General features: G+C 41.8%; 1 protein-coding gene across 3 annotated transcripts in view; it reads left to right on the top strand.

Moving 5' to 3' along the window:
• The first annotated feature begins 748 nt into the window (after nucleotides 1-748).
• SHTN1 (shootin 1) overlaps nucleotides 749-22,409 on the top strand; it is a 96,162-nt gene continuing 74,501 nt past the window's right edge. For all 3 annotated transcript variants that reach the window (XM_081268195.1, XM_081268194.1, XM_081268196.1), the window contains exons 1-2: nucleotides 749-1,125; nucleotides 16,137-16,189. In XM_081268195.1, coding sequence (XP_081124321.1) covers nucleotides 1,068-1,125; nucleotides 16,137-16,189 — 111 coding nt within the window. In that variant the 5' untranslated portion in view covers nucleotides 749-1,067. The remainder of the gene's footprint in view (nucleotides 1,126-16,136; nucleotides 16,190-22,409) is intronic.

Genomic DNA, 22,409 nt, shown 5'->3' with positions numbered 1-22,409 from the left:
CAACTTGGGCCTGGGGAAAGTTGCCCTTCAACCAGTCAGACCTACAGCCTCTCTCCTGGTCAGGGTCTATTTTAGAGCCGGGTTTAAATAGTGCAGAGGGCAAGAGGGCAGTGAAGGGGAACAAGTGCTGGCCTTCATTTCACAACACCAGGCTCTCCTGCCAGGTAGCTGTTTGCCTCAGGCATTTGAGAGGCAGTGGTCGCCCCCTCTAGAGTGAAGGTCCTCTCAAGCCAACCATAAGATCCCTACGCGCCTCAGGGCCCATGTTCCAGCCTCTCAAACCTGATGTCAGGTGCAGAAACCTACCTGCCAGGGCCCCAGAACTGTTATCCGACTACCACGCCTCTCTCCCAACTGTGTGGTGACCTTACCAGCTGGGCGGCCCGCAAAGCGCAGGATGGCCTATTTCGCTCCTTGCTCTATTTCGCAAGGTGCTTGAGGTATAACCTGAGGCTGTCTTTGCAGGCCCCTAGGTTTTCCAGCCCCTAAAGGTCTCCCCGATAAGACCACTGCGTGGGAACTCGGGGCTTCTAGTGCCCGCCACTTCCCGCTCTAAATCGTTGGCTCTTAGTGGCGCGGGTGTGACCTTCGCGCTGCGTCCAAAGTGGAGTTCCCACAGGCGCTAAGAACCCAAGGCCGTGTTTCTCTGAACGCGCGTGTCCGGGGGCGGAGGCGGGGAGAAGGGTGCAGGAGCGCCCAGCGGCCACACGCAGGGCCGCGCGCCCCCCGCCTGCGCGTCCTGGGCGCGGGCCTCCAGGGAGGATCCCGGGCCGCAGCGGCCGCCGCGGGCTGGGACACTTGTTCCCGCCCCCGCCAGCCGCCGCCCCCACCGCGGCCCAGCGCCTCGGGGCCCCGCCCGCCGCCCGCAGCAGGTGAAGCGGCCGCCGGGAAGGTGCGTGGGGATGATCTCACTCGCGCGCTCGGTGCCGGGAGGAGGAGGAGCGGGAGCGGATCCAACTTCCGGGTAGTGCCGCCGCACGCCACCGGCATCTTGCTTCTTCTTCCCCCTCCCCCGGGGCCCCCTCGCCTGTCCTCCTTTCCTTTTATTCCCAGCCCCACCCGCCAAAATGAACAGCTCGGACGAGGAGAAGCAGCTGCAGCTCATCACCAGCCTGAAGGAGCAAGGTAGGCGGGCCCGCGGGCGCCAGGTGTGGGAGCCGCGGCCCGTGGGCGGGGACGGCTGGCGAGCTGGGTCTGCGGCAGGTGGGAGCCGGGCGGGGGGCGTTGCGGCCGTCGCGGTCACCCGGTAGCTCCGTCACCTTGCAGTAGAGCGCAGGCCGAGACGAGGTGCGAGTGTCGGGGAGGGTCGGGCCCCGCAGTGGGAGAGGCGCTGCCGCCTTGGCCCGAAATTGGAGATCCGGGCCAGGGACAAGGACCTGGCGCGGACCGGGGCGCGCGACACCCATTCCACGCGGGAGAAGCGGGTGGGGCCGGACGCTGGGCGGCTCTGGGCGGCTCAGCTGGCCGTGCTCCTGGCCTTGGCCCCACCCTTGCACATTTGGGGCGCTCGCGGGCCTGCAGCGCTGCTTCACAGCCTTTCCAGCATTTCATTGGGGTCGGTGCAGTTCCTCTTTCCTTAGCCAGGATTTTCAGGCCGCGATGTGTTTTTATCACTTCCCATTTTTTAGCAGTGTATTAGTCAGTGAATCAACACCCTGCCTGTGCGCCTGGTTTCCTGAATGAACAGTGTTGGCGCTGGGCACAGGGCAGCCAGGCCCTGTGCACACGTTTCTCTACTGCTTGTAACTGGGGATTATCCCTCAATAAAGAGCTGTTTCAATCATTTTCATCATTACCACCCTTCTGAACAAAGCCAGATCAGAGAGCCATTGTTAATCTGACATATTTAAAAAAATTCTTATTACCCTGATCAAAGGGTGGTCTGAGAATGTGGGTCAAGAAGGAGCCGAACATGGAGATTTAGGAAGTAAAAACGAGGAGGTACTTGTGCTTCTCTGAGTGACTTGCTGACATGGCCAGAAAATGAAAGGGGCCCTGCTCTTTGGCTATCCCCTGTGTTTAGTCTCAGTTCTTCTGCTTTGTGAACTTGGAGGAATGTCCGCCCTTCCTTGGATCTTGTGGTTTCAGTCAAGCCTTACCTGTCTAAAAACAAGGACTAAACCAGACGTCACATTGTCCTGTCCAGTACTATGTATAACCTGTTGCTTCTTGACTACACCATCTTCCCATCTGCAAGGGTACTCCTTGAAAAAAATTCTTTTTTTTTTAGGAGAGAGAGAGAGAGAGAGAGAATTTTTTTAATATTTATTTTTTAGTTCTCGGCTGACACAACATCTTTGTTTGTATGTGGTGCTGAGGATCGAACCCGGGCCGCAAGCATGCCAGGCAAGCGCGCTACCGCTTGAGCCACATCCCCAGCCCCGCAAAAAATTCTTAACAGGACCATGTACTGTGTGACCTTGGAGGAAATTACTTAACTTTTCTAAAGTGGACATTGCACATTTCTCCTTGATATCTAGGATCTGGAATGTGCTGGAGAGATGTTAGTTTTCTTGGTCCTAGCACCCTCACTTCCCAGCCTAGACTAGCCTGAGGGCATGAAGTCAAGAACCAGTGAATCTGCTGGATGGGCAGAATTTCCTTTATAGGAAATCTCAAGTTTTATTAAGGGCTGCATTCTATTTGAATGTTATTTCTAGACTCTTGATTCATATTCCTGGACACATGGAACTTTCATTATTAGTATTACTGGATATCACATCTCTTGATGGATGCTCAGTCTTCGAATAATAAAAAGTTACTTCCTTTTCATTCTGTATATATTTTTAAGTGTAGATTAACACTGCAAGTAACCCACAAATTGTTTTTAATTGATTTTGGACACGTTCTCTGTCTCCATGTTGGATTAAGGAGTGAGGAAAAAGGGTGTATTTCTAAGTTTATGGTTCTTCTATTGTATTGGGAAACATCCATGGTGTTGGTATTTTCAGAGGCTATATTTCCTTGATTAAAGGCATATCAAAGGTAATAGAATAGTTGACTTTGAAATTTGTGTTTATTACACTTTTTTTTAATGATGTTGAGTCTAGTTATCCAGGTGTGAGGATTTTTTTCAGCCCATAGTATAAATTTTATATATCTCAAAGCAGGGTATTTACTATTGGGTCATTGACTGTGATAACAGTTAACTTATTTCAAGAGTATTTAATTGTTGCTTGACTTGTGGAACTAACTGGAAAGCTAGGGATTTGAAATGAGAACTCAGGCTCTTTGGGTGTCTCCAGTATTATGATCAATTTTGTAAAGTTTTGGTGTGTTCTACCCATTAACGCTTTGAGTCCTCATTTCACTACCCCTGTTTGATAGGAAGGAGAAGAACCATCATTGAGTAGATATACTAGTTTCCTTTTTTAATTCCAAGTAAACACATGTTTTCCTTCCTTTAACAAATACCATGTGGTTACCACAGGTGGGGCCCATGTGCTAGGCACTGGGGGCCCAGGGAGTGAACTAGAAAATTTTTGTCTTTGCTTTTTTTCTTTTTTTGTCTCATAGATATCATTAATCAAATAATCACACTGATAAATGTACAATTACCCATTTTTTTTCTAGTATAGATTCTTAGACGTGAAATTGTTGGGTTAGAGGTCATGTACATAATAAAGTTCTGCTAGACAGTTAAAAAAATGCCCTATAGGGGGCTGATTTTAGCTCAGTGGTGGAGTGCATATGAAGCCCTGGGTTCAATCCTCAGCACCACATAAAAATAAACAAATAAAATAAAGGTATTGTGTCCAACTACAACTAAAAAACAAATATTGAAAAAAATGCCCCCTAATATGGCTATATCAGTTCACATTCCCCAAGTAGCCTCTATCCCCACGTACTGGTTAACATTGACTGTTAGCCATCCTTACTAATTTGACAGCTTGACAAGTTTCTGAATTTTTGCCAACCAAGTGGGCAAAATGGTACCTTTAAAATTTTGTATTGCCCTTGTTATTGGTGAAATTGGAGGTATTTTTATGTGCTTATCGGGCGTTTGAGTTTCATCATATGGTTCCTTCCTTAGTGAGTTTTAAGTCTCAAATTCGAACCCATTCCTCAGGAGGGTATGCAGAAAGAAGGTCTAAACTGCAGCTCTGACAGCAGTTTCCCTCATGTGACGCCTTCAGTGGTGTGGTGAATGAGGTTGCTTTTGACAAAAGTTGTGAAATGCAGTGACGGAGTCTGTCATAATATGAACAATCTCTAATTTATACTTACCATTCCCTAAGCTCTGTGTCTTATAAATCACACCCACTTCTGAATTACTTCAAAACATTGTATGTTCCCTTCTAGTGAATGGTATAATTAGCTATATTATGTCTTTCTAGAAAGTTATATTATGTCCCTTAAAAAAAATTAGCCAGTGTGTGATTGCTTATGTTCAAGCAGATGTTGAGGTAATGAGGTAATTCTCCTTTTGTCTTTTTTTCTGGCTTTATTTTATTGGACTGATTGACATCTTCAATGCACAGAGAAATGGCAACTTTGGATACTATTTCCGATGCATATTTCCTAGCTACTAAAGTGGACATTTCCCTTACAAAACACCACACTATTTGCTCCTCTCCGGAATTCTGTTGGAAAATGATAGACTTAGTTCAGCATTTGTTTAAGGTGCCTGATTTTCTGTGTAATTCATTGAACTCAATGTGCTGAATATTCATGGCCAGGCACTGTGCTAGGCATCAGAGATAGAGAGATGAGTAAGACCTGGTCCCTGCTGGTGAGGAGTTCTGGCCTGAAGATGATGGCAGGCATGTATATTCCAGGAAGAGTGTCTGATTGGTCTAGTTGGGGTCATGGATTCACATCCTTTGGCCGGGAAGCACTGTGATTGGCAGCCTCCGTGAAGATCCATGCAATGGAGTAGTTGTCCAGAGCAGAATGAATGACCTGCCATCATCAGAAGAGAGGATACAACTGGAGTGACATAAACAACAGGTGCCCACTAACCTAGTCAGAATAGTAATGGCCGCCCTGTGGAGCTCAAAAGTTTTGAAGAGAGTAATTGCTGCTTACTAGTAGGGATGTTCTTTTTTTTTGTGGGTGGTACTAGGGATCAAAGCCATGCTAGGCAAGCACTCTACCACTGAGCTGTAGCCCTAACCCTACTAAGGATGTTCTCATGTAAGACCAAACAACAACAAATTTCCCGAATGTATGGATCATTCTTGGGTAATTCTATCTAAAATGGATTTTCTTTAGCTTTTTTTTTTTTTTTCCAGTATTGGGGATTAAACACAGCTCCTGGTGCATGCTAGGCAAGGGCTTTTCCACTGAGCTTGCATCCTCAGCTCAGATGATTGGTTTTATAACAAGGAAACCTCCTTTCACTTTTATAATTAATATCATTTCCCCCAAGTTATTGAGCTGGCACTTAAGATTCAGATGGAAATTCAGTAAAGCTCATTCTTAGAGCTGAGCTAGTAATTTATGTATGCTTCTAGTGTTCTCTTGGCTTCTGGGTCAGAGGAGGATTATTTTGTCAGAAGGGGCCCACACTGTTGCCTATCACAGTGACCCTATCAGTCTGGAAAAGCTAAAGCATTGCAGTCACTGATCCACATGAAGTCACTCAGTAGAAAGCAGTTTGGAATTAAATGGTTGCCTTGGTTTCAAGCACAAACTTGGCCTTACACCAGTGTTTTCCTAAGTGTGGTCCAGGGACCAGCTACTTTGAGTTACCAGATATGTATTAGAAACTTACTTTCCTCCCAGATGAAAGAAAACGGGTGCAGGACTGATCACATGGGCACATCAAAGGTAGAGGCATAAGCAGATTTATTGCCAGGCACCTGACAAGGCTCTCTCTGGCTCAGAGAACAGCAGTAGGAAGGGAGAGCAGCGGGAGGGGGGAGCAGCAGCAACTCCCCCTTGAGCATGACTTTTAGAGGCCAGAATCATGGCCACCCATTAGAGGTGGGTTTAGCCCTTGTGACTGGCCTAGCAAGCATCACCTGGTTTTTGTGGAAGGCAAGTTACAGTTCCTTGGGAACAGAGAAGAAACTTTTTATCGCTCAAGGAGAGAACAGAGACCGGCAGGTTTTTATCTCTCAAGGAGAGAACACAGACTAGCAAGTTTCTATCTCTTGAGAATAAGAACAGTATTCAAACAGTGGGGGTGGGGAAAGGAGGATGGCTGTAGTTATGCCAACCCCAGAGTCCGTGAATCATTGCCAAAGAGACGCCAGGCAGGCAGCCCTCCAGGACACCGGTGCTTAGCATGGCTGGCGAATAGCATCTTCTAGTCAGAATTCCTCTCTTCACTTAATACTTCCCGTAGGTAGGTGAGTCTTGTATTTTTTTTTTAATTAAATCATAATGGGCTGGGGTTGTGGCTCAGCGGTAGAGCGCTCGCCTAGCACATGCGAGGCCCTAGGTTCGATCCTCAGCACCACATATAAATAAATAAAATAAAGGTATTATGTCCAACTAAAGCTAAAAAATAAATTTAAAAAATTAAATCATAAAATAATCTCATGCTTATAAAGTGAAAAATACAGTTATCTGTTCTATCTAACTCATTGTTTCTCAGTAGTTCTTTTATTCTTCTTCTCCTCCTCAGGAGCCTTTTTAGACATTTTATATACTGTGACCCTTTGAAGGGCCACAAACCATCATAATACCTAAGATTTTTTTTTTCCTTGTTGAGAATAATATTACTCCCTATTGACAGTGCTTGCTCTACCCCATTCCCATTTCTCAAAGTTTCTGACTGTTAATCTTTTGCGGTGTTTCCTTCCAGAAATTGTGTATTTCTATGTACACACATATTTTATTACCTAATATGTAATTTATGTCAGCACATAGAGAGTCACATTATTAAAAATTGATTAGATAGTGTTTCACTGTATTCATCTACCACAGTGTATTTAATGTCCTCTGGATGGATATTTCTGTGTTTCTTGTTTTTATTTTTTTGCTACTTAAAGTAATGTTTGCAGTAATGGATTCAAGTTGGAGACATCAGTATGAATTCATATTTAGTTTAATGTAGATAAAGATGGTTATCTTTAAAATTCTTACAGATATGTACACGTAGTTGGGTTAGTGCAGACAGATGTGTTTTCTTGTTCTGCCAGATGAGAGTCAGGATGCACTGGTAGCAATGAACACATCTAGCACCCAGAGCTGGGTACTAATACCATGAAAGGAACAGGGTTATTGGGAGAAACGGCAGATTCCAGAATGAGGAAAGAAACATACAAGATGAGCCTGAGGCATCTAGTAGTACTCAAAACTAAGGAAGTGAACAAACTAATAACCCTACAGTGATGGGGCTGTCAGAGACACAGGAGCCAACTGAAGGAGCTTCCCGTGGGCAAAGACAGAACGATTTGAAAAAAAAATATTGTATTGTAACCCAAAGTATGAAATAAATATTTCTGAGTCAGTACTAATAGAAGTAATTCAATACATTAGCAGGGAGAAGAGACAAATTTCTAATGCAGAACAATTTCAAATAATTTATGTAGCTCCTCCCACTTAAAAAAGGTGTGGTCTTAACTCCCCCATCCTTAAGTGGGGGCTGTTCGCAGTGACTTCTCTCCAGAGATTGCAGTGTAAGAAAGGCGGAGTAGAGTAATTTCCATGGAAATCTGGCAGACACTACCTCAGTGAGGTGATGCTGGTCAACATCAACAGGGATAAGTCATGTGGATAACTCATGTCTTTGATACAGTATAATAAAAATGGCACTTTTTCTCTGTGATTGTCTCCTAAAAACCTGTAAGCCAGTCTACCTGTCAAAGTCAAGAAATGCCTAAGGATATATGACATATAAATACAATTCGGCATGTCTGATGGGATCCCAGAGCAGAGGAAGAGGACATTAGGTAAAAACTAAGGAAACCTGAATAAACTGTGGACTTTAGTTCACAATAAGGTGTCACTGTGGGTCTATTAGTTGTAACAAATGTGCCATAGTAATGCTTATGTTCATGACAGGGGAAGACAGGGGAACTCTGTACCGCTGGCCCTCCAGTATCCATGGGTTCCACATCTGTGGATTCAACCAACTTTAGTTCAAAAATATTTGAAAAAAAAATTGAACATGTACAGGTATTGTTTTTGCTTATGATTATTCCCTAAATAATACAGCATTCAACTATTTCCATGGCATTTATATTGAATTAGGTATTGTAAATAATCTGGAGATGATATAAAGAACGTGGGAGTGTATTGTGTAGATTGTATGTAAATAGTACATCATTTTATATAAGAACATTTCCAGGGCTGGGGATGTGGCTCAAGCGGTAGCGCGCTCGCCTGGCATGCGTGCGGCCCGGGTTCGATCCTCAGCACCACATACAAACAAAGATGTTGTGACCGCCGAGAACTAAAAAATAAATATTAAAAATTCTCTCTCTCTCTCTCTCTCTCTCTCTCTCTCTCTCTCCCCCCCCTCTCTCACTCTCTCTTTAAAAAAAAAAAAAAAAAAAAAAAAAGAACATTTCCAGAGTTTGGTATCCACTTAAACCACCAATTCCCTGTGAATACCAAGGGATGATTTTACTATCTTTGAGTTTTTCTATATCTCTAAAGCTTAAAAAATTAAAGTTCATTAAAAATAATAATGCTGCATACATTCTTGTACATATATTTGTAACTACAATTGTAGGACAAATTCTTTTTAAAAACATCAATTTTAAAAAAATTGTATAATAGTATATATTCATGGGTAAAAGGGAAAATTTATCTATGAGTAATAGGAAAAATTCTTAAAAGTGAAATTGAGGAATCTAAAACATTTAAACTTTGCCCTGCTTTACATTTTATTCTTACTTTTGTTTTTGTGGTGCTAAGAATGGAACCCAGGGCCTCACGCATGCTAGACAAATTCTGAAACACATCCATAGCCCTAGATTTTATTCTTTAAAGCTGTTACACAGCTAGACTTTGCTTTAAAATGTAAAACATATATAACTTTTGTTTTTTTCTTCCTTGCTGTGCTGGCTAAACATTTCAGACATACATTCTGAAGTTTTTATATGGTACCATGAAGAGTAATGTACAAGATCCTTTTAGTAACTTGGTTTTGTCTCATGTCCTATATGACACAAATCTAGGTATGATTTCTGCTTGCAATGTGTGTTGCTCATTTAGGGTTCTTTAAAAAAAAAGACTTATTTTGAGAAGTAGGTTTACATAAAAATTGATCTGAAAGTAGACAATTCCCACATATGTCCTCATTTCCCCTCAGCCCTATTTCTTCTATTAATATCTTGCTTTAATTAGTGTGGTGAATTTGTTAGACCCGATAGGCGAATATTAATAAATTATTATTAGCTAAAGTCCAGTTTACATTAGGGTTCACTCTTTGTATTGTACAATTATGGGTTTTTACCAATATATGATGTATATACAAGTCTCATGCAGTATAGTACAGAATAGTTTCATTGTTCTAAAAATCCTGTGATCTACCCATTCATTGTTCCTTCCCCCAGAACTTGGGGCAACCACTGATCTCTCTTGTTTCTTGCACAGTTTTGCTTTTCCCAGAATCTCACATAGCTGTTTTCATACTAGACGTAGCCTTTTCAGATGAGCTTCTTTCACTTAACAATATGCATTGAAGTTTCCCCTCCGTGACTTGATGGCTCATGTATCTCTTTTTTATCACTGAATAATATTTTGTTGTATGGATATACCACAGTTTGTTTTTCATTCACGTCTTGAAGAACATCTTGGTTCCTCCCAAGTTTGAGCAATCATAAATAACGATGTTCTAGACATTGGTGTGTGGTGGTAGGGTATGAAATTAGTCTGTAGTTCTGGTTGGATCAGAATCCTCGGGCTGGGTTTTAGGAGGCTGTGCTCCTGGACTGTGACCTCCCACTTCTGTTCAGCTCCCACTTCCCTAATTAGGCGGAACAGAAGCTGGAGGAGGCTGGACCTGGACATGGCCCTGCCTTAAATCCATTAGACTCTAATACGGCTGTTTCTCTTGAGGCCAGGCTTTAAGAACAGAATGCCCCTGAGCATATTTCAGAATGGCTGCTTTCCTCCTCAGCCTGCTCTCTCTGATCTTCTCTGAACAAACCTGGCCAGGTTCTCGAAAGTAAAACCAAGTGTGCACCCCTACCCAGATACCCACTTTTAACTTTCACACTTGTCCAAACGGAGCCTCCAGCAATTTGTCAATTATAGCTTAGATTTTCCTGTCTTGCTGTTGGTTTCTGAGGAGGTTTCTGCTTCTGGGATCTGTTCCCATAAATTGTGGTTGTCTGTATCTGCCTGTGGGTTCCTCTAATTTTGGGGGGTGGCCTTGTGACATTAGTTCTCTGACAGACCTAAGAGGAGTTGTTGATTTTCAGCATATTCTGCTTTTTTTTTCTTGTGAGAAAGAAGTGATTTATAGGGTCCTCACATGCCAGATTAGAAATCCAACATATATGTATTTTAAAGATACTCTGTTTCCTTCTTTTCTGTTGGTTAATTTGAAGTCATTAATACAGTGTTGTGGCGAGTACTTCTTAATCATCATTACTTCATTAACACCGGACTGTATGTTCTACCAAGTATTGAGTGAATTTCTGTTTTGCCATAATTTCTTTTCAGATATGAAATCTGTTACCTTTGTTTTTTGATCAGTTTTTTTTCCAGCAGTGTTTTTCCAGCTTTTATAATGATTTAATTAACAAGTGAGGTATAAATGACTTCTCTTTCTACTCTGGCTTTAAGAGGAGGACCCATTGGGATGTGTGCAGAAGGGAATCTAGCCCTAATTGAACACCATCTTTTGTGACTCATGTCCTCATTCCCCATTAGTAACATTTCAGGGCTCCCAGAGTCTCAAAGGTACAGACTCAATGAATGTAAAGCTACATTAGAAGATCTCATGAGGCGGTGTTTCTCCGGTTACATTTGGTGGCTATTTAAAGTTTCATTTTGATTAAGGATTTCCGTGTAACATAGGATGCAGAAGACCTATAGGGAGGAGAGTATGTGCTCTTTCATGAGTTGCTGGTGTGAAGCCTTAGTCATTCTTCCTTCCTGCTCAGTTTATCAAATGCCTGTTATATGTCAGGCATCATGTGGATGTGGGTGTCTGGATGAATGAAGGCACTGTTTTCACCCTAGAGGATTATTTCCGACTTAGTGCTTTATTGCATTGTGCACAGTTATGCTCAGTACTGTCTTCTTCCCTGAATGACTTTGGGAATCAAGAGACAGGTTCTGCTTTCAAAAACTGTGGGATTTGATTTCTCTATGGATTTCTGTCTTCCTTTGTAAAATGGGGATGTTAATATTTGGCTCAGTTGTTTTGCATCACAGATTCAAGTGGACATAGCCTTTCATTCAACATAGGCAAGAACTCTGTGTTTGGTATTTTGCACAGGCATAGTTCAGTCAGTTGGGTGGAAAGAAAGGTGAGAAAACAACCTGTATGCAACTAATTTATGATGGCTGTGTGTAGAGGCTCTAACAGAGCTACAGGTTTAGTTCCTGTATCCAAGATGCTTACTTTGTATTTTTAAAAATTTGGAATATTTGCATAGACATTACTGGTTGAGTATATCTAACAAGAAAATTTTGAGTTCAAAATGTTCCAAAATCTGAAACTTTGGTGCTCAAAAGTTTCGTATTTCAAAGCATTTCCAGTTTCTGATTTTTGGAGTAGGGCTGCTTAACCTATATGGACAGGGCCTTCTGGTGTTAAAAGAGAAGTGCTGACTTTGCCTGAGATATGTGAGGAGAGCCTCTTGGAAGACCTGCATTGCAAGGAAGGAGATGGGGAAGACCTCGCAGGCAGAGGAGAAAACATTTGCAGAGGCACCTATGTATGAAAGGTCTTACAGGATTCAGGGAAGCCCTGGACTCTGGGTGTGATGGAGTAGCTTGTGGTGGACTCTGAGACTGAATGGCAGGCAGTCAAGTGGGTTCCAGATTGTGAAGCTAAGGTTTTGGAGGTTTTAAACAAGAAGATGGAAGAAGAGGATTTTTTTGTCAATATGCTGACCACCCACTGTGTAAAGAACAAACTTGGGATAAAGTGAAGGTAGAGCTGGATCGGAGGGTCTTGTTAATATTGAGGGTCTGAATTGGGACAGAGATCCTGGCTACAGAGGCAGGGCAGATTGGAGAGACATTTTTAGATCTAGGAGTTTGATGCTGTGTAGGTAGAGGGAAGTGGACTCAAGGGAGACCCTGTGGGTAGTAGCTTGGGGGCTGGGTGGAAGGTGACACCAGTGAAGGAGACCCTGTGTGCTGGAAGCAGGAAGTTTGAGTGAAGGGGGATTGCTGAGTTCACTTTCTAACATGTTGAGTTGAGGCGCTTATAGGACATCAGGACAGAGATGTGCAGAAGAGTACTGACCAATAGAGCTTTCTGCTGTGTTAAGAAGGTTCTGTGTCCAGTGTCCAGAGTGGTATCCAGTAGCCACACATGGATGTTCAGCACTTGAATTGTGACTAATGAACCTAAAGAACAGAACTTTACATTTTAATTGATAAATATTTAAATGGCTACTGGTGGCCAATGGCTGCCTTATTGGACAGTGCAGGTTTACAAAGTGCTAGTTGGAAATGCTGGTCTGGAGATACCAATAGAGGTAGTCAGTCAGTCCACATGGGACTGAGAAGTGTGCAGGGATGCTGTACTTTCAGTTCTAAAATGGACAGTCCCAGGCAAGCCATGAAGGTTGTTAACTCTCGCCAGAGGCATTGTTATTGACTTGTGGTTATGGACTTTAGTTGTCACATTTTTTTTAAACAAGTACATCTACTCAGCTGCCTCCTGAGCTGTTTCATGATTTGCAGCTTGGAATGAAAACTCCTTTTCTTGGTATTAGGGAGTTAGAAAATGGAAAACCAGCATGGTTCTGGATACACGTGTTCTGCCTGCTATTCTCCTTGTTTTCTCCACCATCTTCCTTTTTCTTCCATTCCGTACAGTTATGTGGGGTTCCCCACCTTGGCTCCACATTAGAATTACCTGGGCACTCAATTCTCAAGAAAAGCAAAGGGTGCCTGAGCCCCACCTAGACGAGTCAAATCAGAATCTTGGTGTGGGAGGTGAGGGGACTGGAGTCTGGGTGACTGCAGTGCTGCCCAGCCCAATCTAATGTGCAGCAGGATTGAAAAGTATGTCTCTCAGATGTGCTTCCACTGCTTTGTAGCAAACGTTTCTTTACAACAAATGATTCACACTTGATCTTTAACCCCTTTACCCCTCCCTTTATTTGGTGAAGGATGATGGTGCCCTGGGTTTCAGATTTTTCCAGTTGCCCATCTTTATGGGCCCTGTGGGACAAAAGTAACCCAGGATATCAGGGCAACCTGATCTCTTTTGTCATGCACTCAGGATTTGATGTACTTTACTGTTTGGCAATAACCATCGCTAACATGTGTGGAACACTTCATGTGCCTAGACACACATGTTAACTCTTCTCTTAATAACAGCTTTGTGGGAGACACTGTTATCAGATGAGGTACCCCGAGACTCTGAGAGATTAACTGACTTTTCCCAGCTCCTATAGCCAATGAGTGCTCAGCTGAAAGTAGGCTGTACATTTTAATGACTGTCCTAGATGACCCTTTGGTATAGTGACATTTTCTATACCTGTATACCTAGGAGATGAAGTCTCCCCAAGCTGTGAGGATCTGTCCTATGGCAGAGAGTTGGATCAGATTCCTCTCTTCTTAGGCATTGATCAATCCAGGATTGGAGGGTCTCTGTTATCAAATCATTTAAACTGTGCAAGCTTATTATTTGAAATTTGCAAACTCTGAGCCAGTCCTGAAATAAGAAGAAACCCTATGACCCCTAGCAATGCTGTCCACCAAAAAAGGTCTGAATAATAGTATAGGTCACTTCAGTTTTCACAAGTTTTGCTGAGGATGGGGTTACCTGTGTGTCCCCTTGATACTTGTGTATATGCATTGTGTATATGCATGTATATGTATTATTTATGGCAGCAAACTTGGTTTTTAAATCCCAAATACATGCTTTGTTGTTCTTTTATGCTCATTTCTCAGTTATCCCCTGCTTGGTGCCAAGTGGTTGAATTCTTAATACTTTCCTTTCCTTGCATCTTGCTTTTTTTTTTTTTTGAGTCTCATGTAGTCACAAGAAAGCATATTTTCTGTGTTTTGCACTAAAATGTGATAGGTGAGGGGTTCTTAATTAATGCTTTTAATAAAGAGCCAGTAATTGAGAGTTTACAATGTTTCATCTGGGTTCTATTGGCAATATAATGGAAGAATAGTATGGGTGTTTTAAAAAGGCTTTCAAAGCCATTATCCGATGTTTTAAATAGAAAAAAATTTCTTAATGTCAATATGAGATTATGGTTTTATAAGCCTTTATTGTTTGTGCGGAGGTCTATAAAGTAGGGCACCAATAATAGAGTGTTAAATCAATTTTGGTTTTTCAGCTTCATCTACAGATACTCTTAAATGTCAAGTAATCTAAATCAAAGTCTCTTAATAAAATATTTTTGTATTTATTTTTTTGAAGCAGTATTAGATATATTAATATGATTCGGGACCATGACCAATGGCGGAAGTGGATGTTTGTAGAATCTCTTTCTTAGTTAAAAGGGGGCCCATCTCATTGATTTTTAAGATCCAAGGACACTTTAGTTTATCCTCAGTGGTGGGGGCATGTGTGGTGGGGGCTGATGAGGGGTTGAAGTATAAAGGGCTTCAATCTGAGATCAGTCAAATATTTTCTGTTGAAAATATAATTGTTTTCAAAGTGCTCTTATCTATATGGATATACATTCAGAGCTATTTAGTGGGCTATCTAATGTTCAAGGATTTGGGGGTGTGGGGGGCTTTAATAAAGTTGACATTAATTCTTACTTCATGTTTACGGGGTGCTAATAAAACTTCTGGACATTGTTGGTGTAATCTCATAAACGTGGGATTAATAAATGCCCTTGATAAAGACCCAGTGATTGGGAGTTTGCAGTGTTTCCTGTGGGTAGAATTGGCAGTATAATGGAAGAATAGCATGCATGTTTTAGAAAAGCTTGCAAAGCCATTATCGGATGTTTTAAATGGAAGAAGTTTAGATTAGATGTTAAGATTTAGGTGCTGCCATCACTGCAAGTTCTCTGAACCTGTAGGCTCACTTGAAAAAGCAGAGTGCCCTTTCCCATGTTGGTTGTTTATTTCTGGGATGTTCTCTGCTCCAGTACTTAGAATCACACAATCATACATTTCTAGAACCAGTGACCACATTATCCTGAATGTTCTTGAAGCCACTGGTTTCAGATTTTTTATTTCTGTCTCATTGTTCGTAGAGATAGGAAGTTTTTGTTTTTGTTTTTGTTTTTTTTAAAGAAAAACAGAGTTTTTTAGGAGCTAAATCCCAATTAATTTTTTAAAAGATGAACGTCTAGCCTGATAATTCACTGGCTTTGTGGTTGGGGTAGCTGGGGTGGGTGAGAAGCAGTTCTAGATTTACCTTAGATGTTCTGTTCCCTCCGTGATCTTAGGTGGTTGCCCAAAACTTTGTCTCAGGTTTACCTTGAGGATACCTAAGAATGGGGTTTTTGCTAAAAGTTGAATGAAGGGGTTCAGTTATTTTATTTTTCTAGCTACAGGGAATTTTCAGTAGGGAACTGTTTTTCCCCCCACATAGTTGGAAATATGTCTGATTTACATGTATTCCTAACTCAGTGAACTGAGCCTGGCAAATCCTGGTGGTGGCTTGGTGACTGCCAGTCTTGCCTGGAAATGGTTGTTCTTAGCCAGATGTTCATGGGGTCAACTTTTTGCTCTGGAGAAAGCTGATACGTGACATTGGAAGGTATGCTTCATTTTCTAGAGGTCCATTCCCAAATAAACCTCTTGGTTGTGACACCACAGACTTAGTGTTGGAGGAACTTCCCAGAACACCTCCTGAATCTTTTCATAGGACAGGGTGTTGAGCATGGAGGAGGAGGAGCGGCTTGTCCTGGGGCACTTCTGGCTCTCACCTTCCTAATGACCGGGGAACGCTGAAGGTCAGCTTGGTGGGCCATGTTTTCTTTCTTACACTCCAAAACAGAAGCCCTCCTGGTTTCTTCTCCATTCTTCCCAGCCTAGTAAAGAGCCGGTGGGGTTAGTTGGGTTCTTGGGTTTTCCCACAGTAAACTTTCCTCTGAGTTGTAATGTTGCTTTCCTTTTTATTTTAGCAATAGGCGAATATGAAGACCTCAGAGCAGAGAACCAGAAAACAAAGGAGAAGGTTTGTACTTTACCCTTTTCTTCCCTTTTCTTCCATGTGTGAAAGCCTAGGCAGCGTAGTGTATTGTTCAGCCACTAATTTCAGTTAAACGTGAATGAGGGTTTTTTTTCCCCCTTCTTTTCTCTTGCATGTGTGGTTCAAGCTAATATCAACTCCAGGCTCCAGATGGTAAAGAATAGCAGGCATGCCACAGTAGGCGCAGCTCTGGGAGATTAACAACACAGCTAAATGTGTGGTGAGGCACTGGGCCAAGCAAGCGAGTCCCCAAGAATTGCACTTTTTCCTGACAGTCAGATTTGTGATTCTGGGGATGAAATTGAAGGCCTGGGACATTTGCCTTTAGGACCTAGACATGTAAGATCCTGGAGAGAACTCCATGGAATTAGTGCTTAGTGGTTAGCCCAGATACTGCCATAAACCTGCTGTATAGATACTTCTTCTGCCTGAGTGAATAATATGAGAGAAACTGAAAAACACCCAGTGTGAAGAAGGGAAACCTGGTGAAGGGGAAGTCTGGCAGTTTAATTTTTTAACTGTTAAGTAGCTGAATTCTTTATAAACTGTATCCATTTGACTCTAGCAATGTCCATATAAGATTTGGGAATGTTTACTGATATCTGTCTGTGTATCCATCCGCCCACACATGTGCATACCTACATATACACATACACACATATACATACATGTGTGGCACCTACAAATACACATACACACATATACATACATGTGTGGCGTATATGCATGTGTGTATGTGTATGTCTGTAGCCCCGTATAAACTTAATGGAGGACAAATAGAAGGTCAGAAAAGTAGAGGGAGTGAGTAGAAAATGAAAAATAAGAGGTAGCAAACAGTATTGTCTGTGGTTGTTTTTAGATATAAATGAAATTTGCTTTTAAAAATTATTTTTTTTGTATAGACCAACTATTTTAAAGCATTATAACCCTAGTGGGAAATTAATAAAAAAGGTCCGTAGTGGTTATTAAATAAGAAGGGTAGTTGTCACTACTATAAATTATGAAATCTCATCATTAAAATTTCAGAGTAACATTGTAATAAAAATTGGTAGTGAGCTAAATAGTTGTAAACCTTGTGGCTTATTTGGTATTATTTATTGGGCCATGGAGAATCGTGTTTAACTGTTTCACTCATATTAATTTGCCACCTTTAGTTGTGGCGTGGTTAGTGATATTAACAGTAAGTACTCTGTTTCAAAGCAGGTTATAATAGATTTTTGGATAATTACTTTCCACCTACTTCTAAGGGTCCTTTGCTCTTTTATAAGTTAACCCCTGGTGGTCTGTGAAATCTCAAAAGTTTCTTCTTTTTCCTTCATCATACAATTTAGGGAATGCTAGGTGGGGATGATTAAAATGTCCGTGATAGAAGTGGCTGGTCCTCACCTCTGTGTTAAGGGAAGAATCCATAGAAATTGGCTTGGCCAGATATTTCTACTTCCCTCACCATAACCACCCTAGTAATAGATGTCCTGAACGTATCAACAGGTGAAGAGGGTGTGCTCCATCTGGCATGCCTGAAGCCTGATAATTTCAAAACACATGTACTGCATGGTGCTTAGATTAGATAGCTTGATCCTCTTTCATGAATTACCCATCCTCCCACTAGGGAGGAGAAAGAGGCTGCCAGGTCGTCAGCTCATGGAGTCTTGCTTAGCTGCTCCTGGCCCTGGAAGGGTGAGAGCAAGGCAAGTTGGGAGGTGGTTGATTCAGAAGAACACTCTGACACACCCCAGGAGACGTGAGGGACAAAGCAAACCCGTGTCTTCATGTGGTAGAGAAAGAAGGATGCAGACAGAAGTCAGTAACAGAGGAATGAGAAGACTAAATCATAAATCATTTTAGCTTTATCTTTTCTTCTTCCTTAATCCTTACTATGTGTAGACCTAGCAGCACCCTAAAAATAGGAGGTGCTCTGTAAGCATCTCTTGTTGGTGGTGGTGATGGCTGTTTAACTGAGAGCCACTTTCTGCAGGGAGGTTTTAAGTGAGCCGTCTGTTATGCAAGTGGAATTATAGGTAAAATGCATTTGGTCAAAGAAGGATTATACGTTACCCCAGCCCATTAACTGTTTACATGCGTCTCTGTGCAGAGTGTGGCCTAATACTTTTGTAACATCTGTAGGCATTGTTGACCTGCTTCTGTCCTAATTCTTAAAAATAACTATTAACAGAAAGGGGAAGAAAAGAAATGAAAGCAATAAGGAATGCTGTGTGGTTGGGTAAAACAAAGTAGAGTGGTTTTAAGTTCACTGCACTCTGTTTACCTCCTGTTAAAAGACTAGCTTGCTTATTACTGCAGATTTTTTTCCCCAAAAGGGGGGCCGTGTTACAAAGGAGGGAAGCATATAATAAAAGCCTTTTATACAACATAGAATGAGTAAAAGCAGCTTTAGTTCCGGAGGTGGTAAATGGAGGACACCATTTTCTCTGGGAAAGCACTTTCTTGTGCCGGGCTGGGGGAGCTTTGTCCTGTCCACTTCAGGAAAGACAAGCCGCCATCTTTGTCTGATGGCCCCCACCTAGAGTCCAGTTAAATCTGTCAGGGATAGCCTTCTAGAGTAAGGCTTGTTTTTTTTTTTTTTTTTTTTTTCCTTTTTGCCGTATTTAATTCCATATGGGGAAATTCGGCAGGAGTAGGGGAAAAGAAAAATAGATGGCAAGGTATTTCTCCCTTCCATGTGTTTCTGTTAGGTCTGATTATCCTAGCTGCCAGGCAGGAGCCTTGTCAATTGGAAGAGGCAGTGGATGTGACTCCTTTGGGTAGGGTCTTCTTGCCTGATTTGGGTCTTCTCTGTTGAGGCAAGTGTCAGGATCCATGGTCTTCAGGGAAGGCAGTTGCTTATGAGGTTGTTTATTAAGAAGCCATTGTGGGACATCTGTCCTCCTATCTCCCTCATCTAATGCACCAAACAGCCCCATTTGGCTCCATTTCATCCATGCACGAATTGGACCTCAGCTGGAGTGAGTTTCCTGAGGTCAAACAGGTAGGTAGTGTCAGAGTCAAGATTCAAACCTGGGTCTTCCAACACAGTGCTCTCTTACAAGCAGGTAAACTGATGGGAGCAAAGCGACTCATTTCCCACAAAAGTCCTCATTTTATTCTTTATCATTGGTGTGTGAATTTCCCACAGCAAATTGTCAGACTCAGTACTTTTCTGGGTCATGTGCCTTTACCATTCATCAGTTTGTGTTGAAAAATTGAAAAATGAAATCAGTCTCATGTCAGAAGAATTCGTGTGTGTGTGTGTCTGTGTGTCTGTGTGTGTGTGTGTGTGTGTGTGTGTGTGTGTGTCTGTCTGTGTATCTGTATGTCTGTCTCCCTCCCTCTTTTGCAGGATTCTGACTAGGAGCAACAGAATGTTGACGATTTTATGGTTTTTATCAGTAACTTTAAGGATGGAATCAGATTCTGTTTGAGTTTATAAGGAAAGCTTTTTTGAAGGGAAACCTTTCTGTCAGATGCCTTCTGAGCACCAAAGTATAACGAAAAATACATGAATGTTCTACTCTTGAGTTAAAACTCTGTCCAGGGCACAGACAAGTTGACAAGTATTCATGATGAGTTAGCAGTCATTGTATAAGCAGGTGTCTGGAGCCTGGTGGTGGAATGGAATAAAACATAAAAAGACAAGGTTTCTGTTCTTCCCAAGTGACAAAATTGGGTCAACTTGAATGTTTGGATTATATGTCACTTTTTTTTTAAATATCTTCGAACTCTCTCACAAACAGAATTAATTGCTTTTTATAGTAAACCATCTGCATATTTCTTATATACTTGTCACATTTATCAGCCAGAATTCATTATTATCAAAATATTAAAAAGGTTCTAAGCAGTTGGTTCAGGTTGCCTTAAAGTATAAAAAAAATCTTGAGACTTTTGTGTTTTAACATCAAGGTAAGTGGGAATTGTGAAAGAGTGCTATTTGCTACTTTTATCATTAATTTTTGTCCATTTTCTAAGTAGCATCATCAATTGTATGTGAAAAAATCAGAGAGCCTATCACATTGAAGGTAGCAACTCTTCTAAGTCTGTATTTGGGGGCCTGGCAAAATAGATGATGATATATTTGGAATCAACCAAATAAAAGTGTGTCCCTTTGCTTGTGTAGCAGTCACCATATTTAAATGTCAGCCATGCTTTTACAATTGAAGGGCATTCTCTTCTGACTCACTCAGGATCTTTGTCATAATCCTTTGGGTTTTTTGCTTATATGGGGGAAAAGTCTTATTGGGCTTTGAATGGAATGGCTTTCACATTTCTCAGGGTGGCGGGGGTGTGTGTGGAGTGTGCAGAGAAAGAAGGAACTCTGTATAATAGAAGAATGTCTGTCGTTAAATAGTAAGTATTTATGTTTAATATTATGTTCAGAGATCGAGTTTTGAAATGCATAAATGTTTAAGTGGCTGATTAGGAGCCGTTTGGGTGAGCTGCTGTACCAGTGCATCAGGCGGCTCTGTCAGCTTGCCAGGAACAATGACTGAAAAGGGAATGAGGCAGACACTTTCCAAGAGTTGTGTTTCAAGAAGCAGGCTATATGATAGTGTTTGCGTGTTGGCTCAGTTGTCTATTGTTAAAATTTCTTCCTCTTGTGTAATATTCAGAGGTGAAGGTCCCAAAGTATTTTATTAAAAAAAAAAACCCATAAAGAAGCCACTTTAAAGAACAAGATATGCATCCATTATGCTAACTATTCATGCATAATACATCCACATACATGCAGTTTCTTTGAGACAGAGTGGCAAGTGGTTGTGCCAGAGAAAAAGTAATTACTTAGCAGTTTGAAAGTGAAAATGAGTCTCTTATTAACAGCAATCTATCCAGAAACAAAGAGCAAGGATCTCAGTTCTGATGACATGTGTTTCCATCTAACACACAAGACCTAGAATTTGGAGAATGCTGTGAGACAGCTTGGGGGGACAGCTACTACTTCTTTATTGCCTATGAAAATTGGAGGGAAAGAACTTTGAATTGGAAGAAAGAACACCAAAAGAGAAAGAGAGTAAAAGGAATTCCATGCCAGTGGGAATGATTTAATGTCTCGCATTCTTTAAGGATACACCTGTAGAAATCCAGAAAGCACAGTTGAGTACTAGCCAGACTTACACAGGTGGAACAGTAGAAGTGTCAGTTACTAAAAATGTTTTGATGGTCCTCTCACCGCATCACCAAGGATTCTAAAAGCAGGTAAATAGGTAATTCTGCATAATTCTGATGCTATGCATGTTTACAATTTAAAATATGGTAACCAGATGTGAAAGAAATGGACTGCAAGAGAGATGGCCTAGGGTTGAGACCTCTCCATACCCGGTGCCATTGTCTTTGCTCTGTGTTCCTACAGCAGTGTGGCATTTTTCTCGTTTTACCAGGTGTCCTCACAAATTGCTTGTTTTATTGTTGGTCTCTTGGTAAAGATACATTTTATGAGCACACAGTGTCTGTGGGGTTCCACACTCCCCTCAGTGCTTAGCACGGTGCCTGGCAGGTATAGGTTTGGCATGAATTTGTTCAGTGCTCTGAGGACAGAAGTCCAGATATTCAATAATCACAGGTGGCATGTGATTAGAAGTTCAATTCAGTCAACTGTAAGGTATTTGTATATAGATTGTCCCCTCTTGATGATGTTTGCAGGCAGGTGCGTGTGTCTGCTTCTTGGGTCGCAAACTGTCCTGTCTAGAAGATGGCAACCTTCCATTGCATTGTGTACCAGAAAGATAAAAATGAATTTTATAGTAACTAAAATTAGACACAATTGAGAATGTTGAAGGTTTTTCTTGCATAAAATATATACAAAGCAAAAGATAAAGCTGTCTTGCTACTATCTGTATCAGTTATCTGTGCTTCAGCTGAGCCCTGGTAAACAGCCACTTTAGTGTTGGCAATAGTTGGATGATGGTCGAGGGGGAAAGAACTGAGTAGCCCATGGTGGAGGGGGGAAAGTACGGAGATGCTAGTTCACACTAGAGGGACTTTGCTGTGCACAGCAGCCTGCCAGCACTCTTTGAGATCCTGGTTTGGTTTTATCTGCCTGGATGAGGCTCAAGGAAGAGATATGGAAAATAGCCGGAGCTTCTGATATTAAGGATTTTCAAAACTAGCGAGGCCAATGTTTGGTCAATTCACTACTCCACAGAGAGCCAGAATTGAAACTCTAGAATAGCTGTAGTGTTACCCAGCTTGCTTAAACCAGCCAGCACTCACACTA

Source organism: Spermophilus citellus (genome assembly GCF_964194105.1).
Source record: "Spermophilus citellus genome assembly, chromosome: 15".
NCBI classification, from domain to species: domain Eukaryota; kingdom Metazoa; phylum Chordata; class Mammalia; order Rodentia; family Sciuridae; genus Spermophilus; species Spermophilus citellus.
This window is presented reverse-complemented; position numbering and strand designations above follow the sequence as displayed.